This window comes from Rana temporaria, chromosome 2 (genome assembly GCF_905171775.1).
Source record: "Rana temporaria chromosome 2, aRanTem1.1, whole genome shotgun sequence".
Taxonomy (NCBI): Eukaryota; Metazoa; Chordata; class Amphibia; order Anura; family Ranidae; genus Rana; species Rana temporaria.
The window spans coordinates 15,506,608-15,522,914 of NC_053490.1; the positions used below are offsets into that span (position 1 = coordinate 15,506,608).

Here is a 16,307-nt window from a genome sequence, read left to right on the forward strand (position 1 = left end):
GACAGTGATTCATTCAATGTGTAACATAGACTGTTGAGATGCTAATTAAGTCCACCTGGCTGTAGTGATGGGGCTTGCTGTGATTACATTCTGTTGTCCATTGTGCTAATTACGTCTGCTCCTAGGATCTTTCATTGTGTATGCTAATGACACTGTTTTGTGTGAAAATACTATTGATAATAGATGTGGAATGTGACTTGTCAGCTGTAGTAATTAACTCCTCTAGATTCTGTGCCAGAATGTCTGTCTAAGATGCGGATTGAGGGGGACTCGTTAAGCACCCATTGTGTGATGTTTTGGGTGGAGTGTTTCATTGTCCCTGAGATTACTGCAGCATGCTAACTGTATAAAAATCTGAGAGTTTACCATTAAAGAATTCATTCATTTGAACCAGAGAGAACAGAGCTTGTGTCTCGTCTTTCTGTGGGAATTCTTATGGATCGTGTCTGCTGGATTGTTGGAGTGTCGGATAAGCTGTCTTGGATTGGTGGAATGGAATATCGTAAACGGTGTTAACCACTGACCATTACAGATATACATTAAAGTGGGTGTAAACCCTGTATAACAACGTTTACCTACAGGTAGGAGTATAATAAAGCTTACCTGTACATTCCGTGAATTTCTCCTAAACTTGCACAGTTTAGAAGAAATTCACTGTATCCGCATGTGCCACACCGGACACACAGAAGTCTGTACACAGGAGGTGTATGCTTACCATGTGGTCAGGACCCCTAATTAAAGGCAGGTTTGACTCTGGAAGGCTTTTGGGAAAATCCCCATATAGAACCACATTCAGTCAAGCAGCGTTGGGATAGACCTCCGATCAGGGCTCAAGTCCAGCGGGAATGCGTGGGAACAGAGTTCCTGCACCTTTTTCTCAGCAGGACCTCAGTTCCCTTTGCAGGACTAGAGCAGCTGAGCCAATCCTTCACTAAGCGGTGATGCCCAGCTCGAGTCACTGTCAGGGGCAGGCGAACTTTAGTAACTTGCTTCTTTCTAAATCCCGTGATAACTCGCGGCAGACCTCCGCAATGTCTCCTGGGAACAATGACAAGAACTCCCAGGAGACATTACGGAATACCCGCACACTACCCAATGAATCCAAATATAGGGAGCCACCAATAACATAAAGGATTACTAAGGTACAGTGGATCTAAAAAAAAAAAAAACATGCGGTTTAGTAATTATGCATATGAGCGTAAAATTTTTTATTTTTGGTGGGGGAATGGATCTTGGGTGGGAGTTCCCAGGACTTGACATCTGCCTCCGATACTCCGGCAGAGACCATGTACAAATTAAAGCATGTAAACCTTTTAAAACTGTTATTTATTGTACTAAAATAACACAATTAGGGGGTCCCTGACCACATGGTAAGCATACACCTGACTCCTTTGGTGGTGGTCGGCCTTTGAGGTGAAAGGAGTTTGGTTTGGCTCACACTCCAATCTGGGGCAAGAAGAACCCTCATCTGTATCTTTAACTTGGGACTCTTTATTAATTATTCCCTTTTGACCTTTTGCTTTATTAGTTTTACACTTTGGACTTTGCTTATATTTTAATAGTTATATCTAGTGCAACACATTGATTAATTCTTCTGTATTTTATGGTGAAGGTCTAGAATTGCATTGGGGGATTTTCTGAAAATCCTCCTGAAAAGTCAAGTTACACTATATAGCCTAAATCCAGTCAAATTTTGTATTTATTTATTTATTTGTTTGTTTATTTGGTAGAGTGTGATAAGGACAGTTAAAGGACAAACATTTAAAAACCTATTGCAGGACAATTTTATGGTGCAGTTTATTGAGGCCCCAACTAGGAATGATGCTCTGTTGGACCTGATAATCTCAAACCATGCAGAGCTTATTACTAATGTTCAGATAAAGGAACACCTGGGTAGCAGTGATCATAACATGATTTCATTTAATGTTAACTATAAGCAAGAAATACATACAGGAAATATTAAAACACTAAATTTTAAGAGAGCAAATTTTCCAAGGATGAGGGCTGCTCTCCAGGACTTGGACTGGGAGGGACTATTGGCACAGATGAACACAGAACAGAAATAGGAATTCTTCAAAAAGACTGTGTGGAACCTCACTGCAAAGTATGTTCCCATGGGCAATAAGTTTAAAAGGCTAAAAATAAAACCTATGTGGCTCACGGTCAAAGTTAAAAAAGCTATAAACAATAAGAAAGTAGCTTTTAAAAAATATAAAAATGAAGGAACACTAGTGTTGTTTAAATGTTACAAAGAATATAACAGGATATGTAAAAAGGAAATCAAGGATGCAAAAATTCAAAACGAACGACAGATTGCAAAAGATAGTAGGACAAACCCCAAAAAATTCTTTAAATATATTAACAGTAAAAAGGTGAAGTCTGAGCATGTAGGCCCCTTACAAAATAATCTAGAGTGGGTGACTGGGGACAAAGAGAAGGCAAATTTATTAAATGCTTTCTTCAGCTCTGTGTATACAATGGAGCATGGGGGAGCTCATGTCCAAAATGGGGGTGGGAGTGACACAGCCCCAAATCCACAATGGCTCAAAAGTTATATGGTCCAGAAATATTTAGACAGAATAAAGGTGGATAAAGCACCTGGACCTGATGGCATCCATCCACGGATCCTAGGTGAGTTGAGCTCTGTCATTTCAAAGCCACTGTATCTAATATTTAGGGACTCATTAAAGACAGGAATAGTACCACTGGATTGGCGCAGGGCCAATGTGGTGCCCATAATTAAAAAGGGAACAAAGTCTTTACCAAGTAACTATAGACCTGTTAGTTTAACTTCTATAGTTGGGAAGATACTGGAACGTTTAATAAAAGACCACATGGATGAGTTCTTGCTGGAAAAAAACTATTTAAGCAGCAGACAACATGGATTCATGAAAGACAGAAGTTGTCAGACAAACCTGATTTCCTTTTATGAAGAGGTAAGTAAAACCCTGGACAGAGGGGTGGCTGTGGACGTGATATATTTGAATTTTGCAAAAGCGTTGGATACAGTTCCGCACACACGGCTCATGTGTAAGGTAAGGTCTACAGGATTGGATCAGTTTGTAAATGGATAGAAAATTGGCTGAAAGACAGAATTCAGAGAGTCGTGGTTAATGATTCTTACTCTGAATGGTCCAAGGTTATCAGTGGAGTACCCCAAGGTTCAGTGCTGGGACCCTTACTTTTCAATATATTTATAAATGATATTGGGTCTGAGATCAAAAGTAACATTTCTGTCTTTGCAGATGACACCAAGCTATGCAGTGGAATAACGTCCTTGCAGGATGTCTCCAATTTACAAGCCGACATCAATGCTCTGTCTAATTGGGCGACTAAGTGGCAGATGAGGTTTAATGTTGATAAATGTAAAGTTATGCACTTGGGGGCTAAGAATATGCATGCATCATACATACTAGAGGGAGTACAACTGGGGGATCTGTAGTGGAGAAGAATCTGGGGGTTTTAGTTGATCATAAGCTCAATAATGGCATGCAATGCCAAGCTGCGGTTTCCAAAGCGAGCAAAGTCCTTTCTTGTATTAAGAGAGGTATGGACTCCAGAGACAGAGATATAATTTTGCCCCTGTACAAATCATTAGTAAGACCTCATCTGGAATATGCAGTTCAGTTTTGGGCACCAGTTCTCAAAAAGGACATCGGAGAACTGGAGAAAGTGCAGAGAAGGGCAACCAAACTGATAAGAGGCATGGAGGAGCTCAGCTATGAGGAAAGATTAGAAGAACTAAATTTATTCACTCTTGAGAAGAGGAGAATAAGGGGGGATATGATCAACATGTACAAATATATAATATATATACAGTGAACTTGGTGTTGAGATATTCACTTTACGGTCAACACTGAGGACAAGGGGGCACTCTTTACGTCTAGAGGAAAAGAGATTTCACCTCCAAATACGGAAAGGTTTTTTCACAGTAAGAGCTGTGAAAATGTGGAACAGACTCCCTCCAGAGGTGGTTCTGGCCAGCTCGGTAGATTGCTTTAAGAAAGGCCTGGATTCTTTCCTAAATGTACAGAATATAACTGAGTACTAAGATTTGTAGGTAAAGTTGATCCAGGGTAAATCCGATTGCCTCTCGGGGGATCAGGAAGGAATTTTTTCCCCTGCTGTAGCAAATTGGATCATGCTCTGCTGGGGTTTTTTGCCTTCCTCTGGATCAACTGTGGGTATGGAGTTGGGTGTATGGGATTGTACTGTGTTTTTTATTTTGTTTGTTTATTTTATGTAACTATGTAACTATAAGTTCAAACCTCTGCTGGTGGTTTTATTGCTGAACGAATCTAGGAATGATGACCACACCATAATATTCAAGTCCAGGTACAAGTTTATTCCAAAGACAGATTTACAAAGTTAATGCCTTTTAGGGGAAGTAGCTTTGCCCCCTTCATCAAGGCTAGGATACTACATAAAAAAAAAATAGATAACGAAAAAAACAAAAAAAACCCACATCTTACATACATTATTACAATACATGATTATAAAATTTATGGAACAAACTAAAATAACAGTAGGAACATATTAGCAATAAAAAGACATTACATTGGAAATATTATTGATGGTAAAAAAATGGAAATCATTATGTTAAAATCACATCCAATGATAAAGTTGATAACAATTAAATTGATTGCAAAATAATAATGAGGTTAGTAATAAAGATAGAGTATGACATTTATGTTAGTGACAATAATATTGGCCATTAAGGTAAAATAATAATGACAAAGATTATAATGTATGGCATTATGAATAATAAGCATGCAATAAACAATAATACATGTCATTTTTTTTATTGAGTTAATAATGTATGAAATGTAAAGTATAAAATTACATTTCTTATAATATAATATAGACTATGGATAAAAATAAATGACAAGTAAAAACGTTGTATGCTGGTCATGATTACAAGTAGTTAAAGCGGGGGTTCACCCTAAAAACAAATTTTTAACATCAGAGCCAGCATACTAAGGACATTTACTTACGGCAGGTAATTTTTTTTTTTCTCCGTACATACCTTGATATTTTGATTTGGTCCAGGGCTTCCGCGTTCTGATGACTCCGGGACTGGGCGTTCCTATCCTTGCCTCAGGGTTCCGATGACTGCGGGACTGGGCGTTCCTATACTTCGGTTCGATGATTGACGGCTTGTGAAATAGGTGACCTGTCGCATAACGCGCGCCACCAGATTTCCGGAAATATCCGAGCTGCGATCGGCACTATACGCCGTGTAGAGCTGACTGCGCAGGCGCCGTATAGTGCTGACTCGCAGCTCGGCTATTTCCTGACATCTGGTGACGCGCGCTGTGCGACAGGTCGCCTGTTTCACAAGCCGTCAATCATCGAACTGAAGGATAGGAACGCCCAGTCCCGCAGTCATCGGAACCCGGAAGCCCTGGACAAAAACAGAATATAAAGGTATGTACGGCGAAAAAAAAAAAAAAAATGACCTGCCGAAATGAAATGTCCTTAGTATGCTGGCTCTGCTAGATGTAATTTTAAATTATTTTTTTGGGTGAACCCCCGCTTTAAGATTAAATAATACAAAATAAAACAACTGTATAAGAGAAGAAGTGAGGGGGGGAGGGGGGGAGGCAAAGGCACAGGGACGGGAAGACGTATAATCCACAAACTAATAACAAAGGGGTTGATTTGGTAAACCTGGAGAGTGCAACATATAGTACCGCTGTGCAAAGAATTCAATCAGTTTCTAACTTCAGTTTGTTCAATTAAAGCGGGGGTTCACCCTAGGAACGGAATTTTTTTTTTTTTTTTTTCTACTACCATAAAATCAGGCATCGTAGCGCGAGCTACAGTATGCCTGTCCCGATTTTTTTACCCCCGTACTCATCTTGTAGTCGTACATCGAAGATACCGGGGAATGGGCGTGCCTATGGAGACGGAGGATGATTGACGGCCGGCTCTGGCGCGTCACGCTTCTCCGGAAATAGCCGAAATAGGCTTGGCTCTTCACGGCGCCTGCGCATAGCCTGTGCGCAGGCGCCGTGAAGAGCCGAGACCTACTCCGGCTGTCTTCGGGGAGAGTGACGTGCCAGGGCCGGCCGTCAATCATCCTCCCTCTCCATAGGCATGCCCATTCCCCGCGGGAGCCGAAATCTACAATGTACGATTACAAGGTGAGTCCGGGGTTAAAAAAATCGGGACAGGCATACTGTAGCTCGCGCTACAATGCCTGTCTCGATGGTAAAATCATGTGGGTGAGGGTGAACTACCGCTTTAAGCTTTAACAAAAACAAATGGAAGCTGATTGGTTTCTATGCAGAGCTGCACCAGATTTTGCACTCTCCAGTTTTTGTAAATCAGTTCCAAAGTGTTTTTTTTTTTTGCTCATGTATATGTCTGATCGATTGCTATCCCTCTGACTGCCTGTTGCCAGAGTAGTAAGTATGAGAAAATAACAAAAACCCAACAGAGGTCATAACCCTTCCCAGCTGGATGGAGTTTCACAATAGCACCACGTCAGCATATTTATCAAGATGGAATGGTGATAGTGGATTTCACACAGTGCTGAGATACATTAGCATGAGGTGACCTCAGAAAAAGATGACACACTTTAGATAAAGTATAATAGCCAATCCAGTAATGCTGAGGTGAGTCCTGGGCCCAGAATTTAGAAATCCTGTTGAACCTGAAGATGAGATATGATAATACCTAAGATCAATATTCCACCTGTTTATTTAGTTAGAGGTATATATATAATCATAATAATAAATGAATTTATAATTACCTGCCTGTTTATATTCTTGTTCATTAACATAATGGTGTTCATTTAGTTAAACACTATTATTATAAAAATACTGTTATATAGCTCTAACATATACTGCAGTGCTGTACAGAGAACACTGAGCCAGTCGCATCAGTCTCTGTACCAGAGGAGCTTACACTCCAATGTCCCCTCACAGTCACACATTATTATTATTATACATTTATATAGCTCTGACATATACCACAGTGCTGTACAGAGAACACTGAGCCACTCATATCAGTCTCTGTACCAGAGGAGCTTACACTCCAATGTCCCCCCCCAGTCACACACTATTATTATACATTTATATAGCTCTGACATATACCGCAGTGCTGTACAGAGAACACTGAGCCACTCACATCAGTCTTTGTACCAGAGGAGCTTCACCACAAGGTGCTGCTGGCTCACTCTGCTTTGGTCTCAGCTAGAGGAAACATCAAGCCTGGGTCTGTCCTGCAGGCTTCTCCCCCAACCACCATGCAGTGGGTGGGGGGAGATGAAGGTTGAGACTCTCCAAAGGCAGTGGAGGGTGCTGGACCAGAGTGTATGGTGGTGCCAACCCCTCCTCCTCTGCGTGGCAGAAGTGCGGGTAGAGTGAGGGATGGATTGGATGATGGTGGAGGGGGAGGTGGGAAGGGAATGAGAGTGGCTGGTGCAGATGCAAGGTTAATTATTGTTGAAGTCAGGGGGGAATGATGTGGAAGTCGGGGGGGGGAATGATGTGGAAGTCGGGGGGGGGGGGGAATGATGTGGAAGTCGGGGGTGAATGATGTGGGGGGAGGTGTGAATGATGTGGGGGGAGGTGTGAATGATGTGGAAGTCGGGTGAATGATGTGGAAGTCTGGGTGAATGATGTGGAAGTCGGGGTGAATGATGTGGAAGTCGGGGTGAATGATGTAGAAGTCGGGGTGAATGATGTAGAAGTTGGGGTAAATGATGTGGGGGAGGGGTTAATGGGGGGGGGGGGGGGTTGGAATCCCATCCTGGTGGCGATTAAATCTCAAAATGTTTCTTAGCCTGGATTGTGGTTAAGTTGAGGTTCGGGGTTTGTAGTCTCTTTTTTGTTGTCATTAAAATATGTTTCTTTCTATGTTATCTTGTCAGGAAACGGTTTTCTTTACTTGCTGATTTAAGCACACTTGTTTTTGTTTAGTTGTTGTTTATTTTTGTGTAAATATATATATTTTTTTAAAAGCTGTATGTTTGTATGATTTTTTTATTTAACCTTCTGAGCGGTATTCCTGAGTCTGACTCGGGGTGAGATTTTTGGGCTAAAATCGGTAACCCCGAGTCAGACTCGGGCTTGCCTCGCTGGATGTACAGGCAGTGTTTACTTACCTTGTCCCTGGATCCAGCGATGCCACCGCGCTGTGTGAGCAAGCGGGACCTCGCTCGATTCACACAGCGTCCTCCTGTGCCGCCGATCTCCGCTCCCTGCGACGTTACGACGCACGGGAGCGGAGAACGGCGCCAAATTCAAAAACGTAAACAAACACATTACATACAGTATACTGTAATCTTAAAGATTACAGTACTGTATGTAAAAAATACACACCCCACATGTCCCTAGTGGTCTGCCCAGTGCCATACATGTACTTTTATATAATAAAAACCTTTCTTTCTCCCTGCAAACTGTAGATTGTCCATAGCAACCAAAAGTGTCCCTTTATGTCAAAAATAGTTTTAGATCAGCTAAAAAACAGCGATAATAAATTATAATCACTTGCAGAATTGTGCGATAGTGATTTGTGGGGAAATTCGTCATAAAAAAAAAATAATAATGACAACGACAATTCTGCAACTGAGCAAATTTCAGTGATTTTGATTTGATTACATTATTGAATAATTTTTATTATAATTATATTATAATTTGTTATAATTATTTATAATTATTTATTATATTATAATTTATAATTTTGTTTTTAAAAAAATGTCATACCCGGGATGCCTATTAGACTCTTGTTTGGACAGATTTAAGTGAGTTATTTCTAAAAATTACAGGCCTACAGTATAAAACGCCAAATTTCCTTGCAAATAATGGTACCGCTTTCAGCATGTTTTTTCTGAAAGAATCATACCGCCAGGGAGGTTAAAAAAAAATACATTCTAATATCCTCCCACAGTCACACACTATTATTATTATAAATGTATATAGCTCTGACATATAGCGCAGTGCTGTACAGAGATCACTGAGCTTTTTCCATATGCAAAGTTCATATAGAACACTTCTGGGAAGTGAATTCTTCTCCCTATTTGTGCTCAGTATTTTCTGATACTAGTTTGTTTCGGCCAAGTGCACTTAGAAAGCAGAACAAGAAAGTAAAAAAAAAAATAGGAAATATTTTTCCTAGAAGTTTTTGCTTTTTTTCAACTTCTGTTCCATTTTCCCCCTTATAGCTTGTTTACACCTCTCTGCTTGCTGTAACAATGATCATGATAATAATACATTCATCTCTAGTACATTCTCATATTGTATATAAATGTTTGGGGAAAGAAAAGTGCAAAATGCAGAGTTTTTGGATGTATAGCTCAGCAAGTCTTATTCAAGCTGGTTGGTATCCTTGAGGTCCACTCAAAACTGGGCAAATGATTTACTAAAACTGGAGAGTAAGGCCTCGTACACACGGCCGAGGAACTCGACGTGCCAAACACGTCGAGTTCCTCGGCGAGTTCAGCCCTGAAGCCGCCGAGGAGCTCGGCGGGCCGAGAGCTCCCATAGAACAACGAGAAAATAGAGAACATGTTCTCTATTTTCTCGACGAGTTCCTCGGCGGCTCCATCGGGCTGAAAGTGTACACACGACAGAGTTTCTCGGCAGAATCCGGCTCTGACCGAGTTTCTCGCCGAATTCTGCCGAGAAACTCTGTCATGTGTACGAGGCCTCAGTGCAAAATATGGTGCAGCTCTGTATAGAAACCAATAAGCTTCTTTTTTTTTTTTGTCAAAGCTTAATTGAACAAACTGAAGTTTTAGTAAATCAACTTCACAGTGTCATAACGTGAATGTGCCCCTAATGCCCAGGCATATGGTCACATGGGGCCAGATCCACAAACAGCGGCGCAAATTAAGTTACTCAAAACTTATGTCATTTAAGTTAAGGCACCTTAATTTTGTGTCGTAAGTGCCGTATCCACAGCGCATTTGCGTCCAAAATTGCGCAAGTGTAACTTAAATTCAGAGACGTAAGGCGGGGTTATTGCAAGTGGGAAGGAAGTGGGCGTGCTTCATTGTAATGAGCCGTGACCCAATGCAAATGAAGAGCCGGCCGTACTGCGCATGCGCGCACGAATCTGCTCCTCACTGGGCACGTGCAGAACTTTGCTCGGCGCAATCAGTGAGATAGGAAAAAGGCCAAGCATACTTAGTTTGAGAATCACCCTGTGTATAAAAAGCCCCATACAAACACACTTCCCTTGCAAAAGTATATCCCTGTGTTACCCTTCCTAGAGCAAGTTGCTTCTGCTCTGTCATTGTTGGTGTGTGTTGGTGAGTTGTGTGTGAGATAAAAGTTTTGGAGGAGTAATAGAGTGTAGTTGGTGTTTTTTTTTCCTAAGTGTATTTTCTGTTTGTTTTTTTTCTGAGTGTATTTTCTGTTTGTTTTTTGTGTGTTTGTTTTTGAATTTGTAGTAGCTGTCTGCTTGTGTGTTTTGATTTTTTGTGTGTGTTTCTTCTGTGAGTATTTTTGTTTGTTTGTTGTGTGAGTATTTTTGTTTGTTTGTTGTATTTGTTTTTTGTTGGTGCTGAGTGGTGGCTGTGATGGCACCCAAGCGCAGGAATAAAGGTTGAATGAAGGATGGATGGCCGCACTCCAAAAACCGTACAGGTTTTCTTTTATTAAATGAACAGCAAAAGCATTACCAGATCACAGCAACAGAAACAGGGGACAGCCATGAATAAGCACTGATTTTGTGCGAAACGTCGGCTGTCCCCTGTTTCTGTTGCTGTGATCTGGTAATGCTTTTGCTGTTCATTTAATAAAAGACAACCTGTACAGTTTTTGGAGTGCGGCCATCCATCCTTCATTCAACCTTTATGCTTGCCTAGTGCACCGCCAGCACCCTTGGAATCCTGTACCAGTGCATGACCATATAGTAGACCCACCTGGAGCGGTGACTTTCTTTCTTCTACCCAAGCGCAGGAAGTTACATTTTTCTGTGGTAGAGAAGCAAATACTTGCTCGGGCCATCGTCCAATATGGGCGTTATTTACATGGCCCTGAGAGCCGGAACACCTCCCCGGGCCCAGAGGAAGGCGATCATCAAAAAAATAACGGATCAGATCAGAGCGGGGGGGGGGGAGAGACGAGGACCACCAGTGGCAAACAAAAGAGGAGCCTGGTCCGTGACAAGATGGCCAGGATCAATGCCCATGCCACGGGCACTGGAGGAGGCGGACCCTGCCCCATCAGGCTGACTGAGGAGGAATGGGCAGTGGCCCGGTGTTTCCACCCACAGCAGGTGGTGGGCCTGCGTGGCTATCAATCAGATGTTCCTGTGAGGACAGGTACGTTTTTTGGTTTTTCTATCTGGCGATTAGCATGTGTGGGTGGGGGAAGGGAAGATGTGCCAAGTGTGTGGATCCTCCAACCTGTGATTGTTTTGTGTCCTCCACAGATGACCAGGAGGTTGCTGGGCCATCAGGCCAGGCTGCTGCACCATCCCCAGGACAAGAGGCTGCTGAGGAGTCCCAAGAAGGGCAGGATTCCCCAGGGGAGGGAAGTGGCCACACCTCCCCTCATGAGGAGGTTGAGGGGGAGGAGGATGAGGGGGTGGAGGCTGAGGAAGAAGATATGCAGATTGGCAGGGAAGTCCTTTTGGCCTCAGATTTGTTTACCCCTGAGGCTGGCAGCAGTCAGGCCACCATCAGGGGTAGCCCCTCCCACTCCTCCCCCAACAGGCCTCAACCCACAAGGGTCTCTCTCTCCCCTCCTCCAGGGCCACAAGCCTCAGCGGCAGGCAGGATGGCGAGCCAGGAGACCAGGGGGGTGGCCGAGCGTCTGCCGACCAGTCTGCAGAGGGACAATGCCCGGCAGACCCGCAATCTGGCTCAGATAAAAGAGACTCTGAGCCAGATGGAGGTCAGCCTGGGTGCAATGAGGGAGTCACTCACTGATGTGGCCACAAACTCCTTGGCGGTCATCACATGCTTGTGTGACCTGCAGACCGCCACAACAGGCGTGGCCCAGGAGGTGACTGCCCTGACCCAGGCTGTCCAGGACAATACCCAGGCTGGCCAGGCCAATACGGCTGCCCTCACAAACTGTCTGACCAGGATAGCAGTGGCCTTGGAGGGCAGGCCAGCAGGAGGACAGTCACCAGGGGAGGTTCCTCCTTCCCGTGCTCACCCACCCCCCCAGGATGATCCTCCTTCCCCTGCTCACACCCCCCCCAGGAGGATCCTCCTTCCCCTGCTCACACCCCACCCCCCCAGGAGGCTCCTCTGGTTGGCCGTGGCCGTGCCTGAGGCCGGCCCAGGCGTAGCAATCGCCGCCGCGTTAATTTTGCAGGGTACTTTTGTTTTTTTATGATTTTGTTTTGTATACTGTACTTATGATTTGTTTAATGTGTGTGAATGATGTGTGAATGTGGGGGTGGCATTCCTGATTAAATAAGGGTGTCACCCTCAGTTTTGGTGGAGTAGGGATCCCCAGGACCAGGGAGAAGTGATCCCAGGTCCATGAATGGTGTATGAATGCACAGTGACATAATTGGAGCCGTGGCGTGGCGTTACTGCTCCCAAGTACCATTGGGGGGGTACTTGGATCTAATCCAATTAGATGTGCATGTGATGTGTCTGTGCTAGGGACCACAGTGGGTGTGCATTCATGCATTCTCATTGTGACATAATTAATGTGTGTGTTTACTGTGCAAAGATGCATTCTGCGAGGCGTCTCCTGACTGCTGTTTCCTCAGAAGAGGGGGTACCCTCGGTTACTAAAGTCACTAGTCTAGCTATGCGCATGGATGCCCCTGGCATGTTGGCAGACAGATTGTTGTCCTGCAAGTGTGTGTGCTCAGCTCTTCCTTAATGGTGTTGCTTTAGCTGACATTTACACGGCAGGTGTAAAATTAGGGCTGCTTTTATAAAGTGTAATTTTACACCATGAAACTAACAGAAGCGCACAGGGCGTAATCTACGCCGCACACACTTAATTTTGTGGATCGCCTTATCGCCCTCATTTGCATCTTTGCCTATTAAAACAGCGGCGTGTCTAGCGTATTTTGCCTGCGAAGAAGCGCCGGTGTAATTATTTTAGGTAGGACGGAAAAACCTGGTTTTAAGGCGTATCTCGTTTTGAGGATCAGGCGCAAAAATACGCGCGGTGTAAATTTCAATTACGCCGCGTATCTCGAGTTAAGTCGGCGCATCTGCTTTGTGGATCTGGCCCTTGATTCCCTCTGAAGGGAAGGATTGGCCAGCCTGGACACCGATCTGCCTCTCTAGCACATAACCCTATATATTTAAATGAATGCATTTTCAGTTCTCTTACCAGAATTGCACACGGGGCTTTCTCTCTTCTCACCTGTATAAATATGAAAGAGGAAACAAATTAAACAGAATAAAAAAAAAAAAAAAACACCATAACCAAACCAATGCACTGTAGTTTTCAAACCCTCCAAAATTTAAAACTGGGTTAACTTTGAACCCTGCCCCCCATGCAGGGCCGTCTTAACCAGTTCCCGACCCCCGCATGTACATATACATCCACAATATGGCACGTACAGGCACATGGGCGTACACGTACGTCCTCGCCTATTAGCGGGTGGGGGGTCCGATCGGGACCCCCCCCCGCTACATGCGGAGGTCGGGTCCGCTCGGGGAGCGATCCGGGACCACGGCGCGGCTATTTGTTTATAGCCGCTCCGTCGCGATCGCTCCCCGGAGCTGAAGAACGGGGAGAGCCGTATGTAAACGCGGCTTCCCCGTGCTTCACTATGGCGGCGCATCGATCGTGTCATTCCCTTTATAGGGAGACTCGATCGATGACTTCATTCCTACAGCCACACCCCCAAACAGTTGTAAACACATACTAGGTGCACCCTAACTCCTACAGCGCCACCTGTGGTTAACTCCCAAACTGCAACTGTCATTTTCACAATAAAGAATGCAATTTAAATGCATTTTTTGCTGTGAAAATGACAATGGTCCCAAAAATGTGTCAAAATTGTCCGAAGTGTCCGCCATAATGTCGCAGTCACGAAAAAAATTGCTGATCGCCGCCATTAGTAGTAAAAAAAAAAAAAATAATAAAAATGCAATAAAACTATCCCCTATTTTGTAAACACTATAAATTTTGCGCAAACCAATCGATAAACGCTTATTGCGATTTTTTTTACTAAAAATAGGCAGAAGAATACGTATCGGCCTAAACTGAGGAAAAAAAATGTTTTTATATATGTTTTTGGGGGATATTTATTACAGCAAAAAGTAAAAAATATTGCTTTTTTTTCAAAATTGTCGCTCTATTTTTGTTTATAGCGCAAAAACTAAAAACCGCAGATGTGATCAAATACCACCAAAAGAAAGCTCTATTTGTGGGGAAAAAAGGACGCCAATTTTGTTTGGGAGCCACGTCGCACGACCGCGCAATTGTCTGTTAAAGCGACGCAGTCCCGAACTGTAAAAACACCTTGGGTCTTTAGGCTGCATATTGGTCCGGGGCTTAAGTGGTTAATAGCATCATGGGCCCCTGGGCAAAGTAATGCTCTGAGGCCCCTACAATGGAGACAGTGCAGGTAAACAGACATCAAGTAGGTAGGAGGCCCCCTGTGTATCGATCACTCTTATTATCTATTATCCATCACTCCAATTTCGAGGCAGCGTGGGCTCAAGGACCAGCTGCTTTGGGGAAAAAACAGGCCCCCCCCCCCCCCGGTGCAGCTGGGGCCCCTGGGCAGTGCCCAGGTGTGCCCTCTCATTAAGACAGCCCTGCCCCATGTACTGAAATTCCCCAAAATCATCTTTGTACGTTTGCAGATTCGTGACCATTTTGTACAAGTGTAATTCCTGCTGACCCAAACTCCTCCCCGATATATGCAAAAACATTTCCATGCTGTTAAATCACAAAGATACAGCATAATACAACCATGCCTTAGTGTGGTGGAATTGTCAGTAACGTCACTAGGCTTGGTGTCGCCTGGTGCTGTAAAACACGGTGTCACCCCAAATATCCCCCCCCCCCCCCCCTCCATATAACGCTGCATATAATGTCAACTTAAAAACACATTTGAATAACAATTTAATTTACAAATAACAGAACTCAAAGTTTAAACTTGTTAATTTCCGATTCCCATTCTGTATTGATGGTCAAGGCATTGGCATTTTAACCCACCAACCTCCCCATCTGCATTTGTGGTCATACAGTGAAAGTTGACGCACCTCCCCCCAGCCTTGGTGGTCATGGGAAAGGGGGGGTTACATTTAAATGCCATTCAATCCTAGCCTTCTTCACTGCCCAATTGTTGATCACTTACCTGATGAGAGGTTCCCGTGCTGCTCTCTCTTCCTCCAGGCTGCAACTTTGCATGTACTGTGGGCGGAGATATCTCCTCCCACAGTACAGTGTTCCTTTCATTGCTGTGTGCTGAAATGCAGAGAGCGTTCCAGTGGCTGGCATCTTGCTGCCTGCTCGGCATGTTCTGGGCACAAGGGATGTTGGTAGACATCACTACTGCTGTAGATCCCAGGAAAAGTAAAAATGATGCTCTCTCACTGCAGTGCGTATTAGTGTGACGAGGAGACAGACTGTGGCACTGTGGATGGTTGCTCTCAGGGCCGCTTATAGAAATCACGGGGCCCCGTACAGCCTACCTGACGGGGCCCCCGTGCACAAATTTCCAAACAAAAATCCCCCTCCTAGCACAACCCCTTCTAAATTACCCCTCTGCCCCCCCCCACAGTCTCTCCTCCCAGCACATATCCCCCCATTCTTCCTCCTCACACATATCGCCCTCCCCAAATCACCATTACATTTGCCAACACAGCCATGAAGAGGTGTGCTGTGTTTTGTTCTCCCCTCCTGTCAGAAGAGTGCTGGTCTTTATAGTACATGAGACCGGATCGCTCTTACTGTAGATTGCATTGCACTGTACACACAGACAGCGCCCCCTATCTCCTCCAAAGGCTGCTCAGTGCTCACCTCCCAGCAGCAACTAATGTGGATAGGGGGCGGGCGGTGTGTGTATCAGGGGCGGATCCGGAGTCTAGTTTCGGTAGGGGCAATCCCGGAAAATAACGTGTTGCTTACAGAACTGTATTTAACGTATCATACAGTCTCCTAACCTTGTTTACAACAGTGACACTGTTTTAAAGTGTTACATGCATCTGATCACAATGCCGGTATCATATTTATTCCTACTGAGACACACAGCCGCTATATCACAATATGACATGCTGGTGCAGGTCCCTGAACGCACCCTGCATGCATTCTGGGACCCGCACGCATGACATATTGGGATATAGCGGCTGTGTGTCTCAGTAGGAATAAATGGGATGCCGGCATTGGGATGCATGTAACACTTTAAACATCCCC

At 44.1% G+C, this 16,307-nt stretch overlaps 1 protein-coding gene across 1 annotated transcript in view; it reads right to left on the bottom strand.

Moving 5' to 3' along the window:
• Positions 1–6,283: 6,283 nt before the first annotated feature.
• The window catches only part of LOC120928842 (ecto-ADP-ribosyltransferase 5-like), a 53,286-nt gene continuing 43,262 nt past the window's right edge, over positions 6,284–16,307 (bottom strand). Inside the window, exons 4-5 of the mRNA XM_040339862.1 lie at positions 13,266–13,298; positions 6,284–6,658 (exon numbers count right to left, since the gene is read on the bottom strand). Coding sequence (XP_040195796.1) covers positions 6,564–6,658; positions 13,266–13,298 — 128 coding nt within the window. The 3' untranslated portion in view covers positions 6,284–6,563. The remainder of the gene's footprint in view (positions 6,659–13,265; positions 13,299–16,307) is intronic.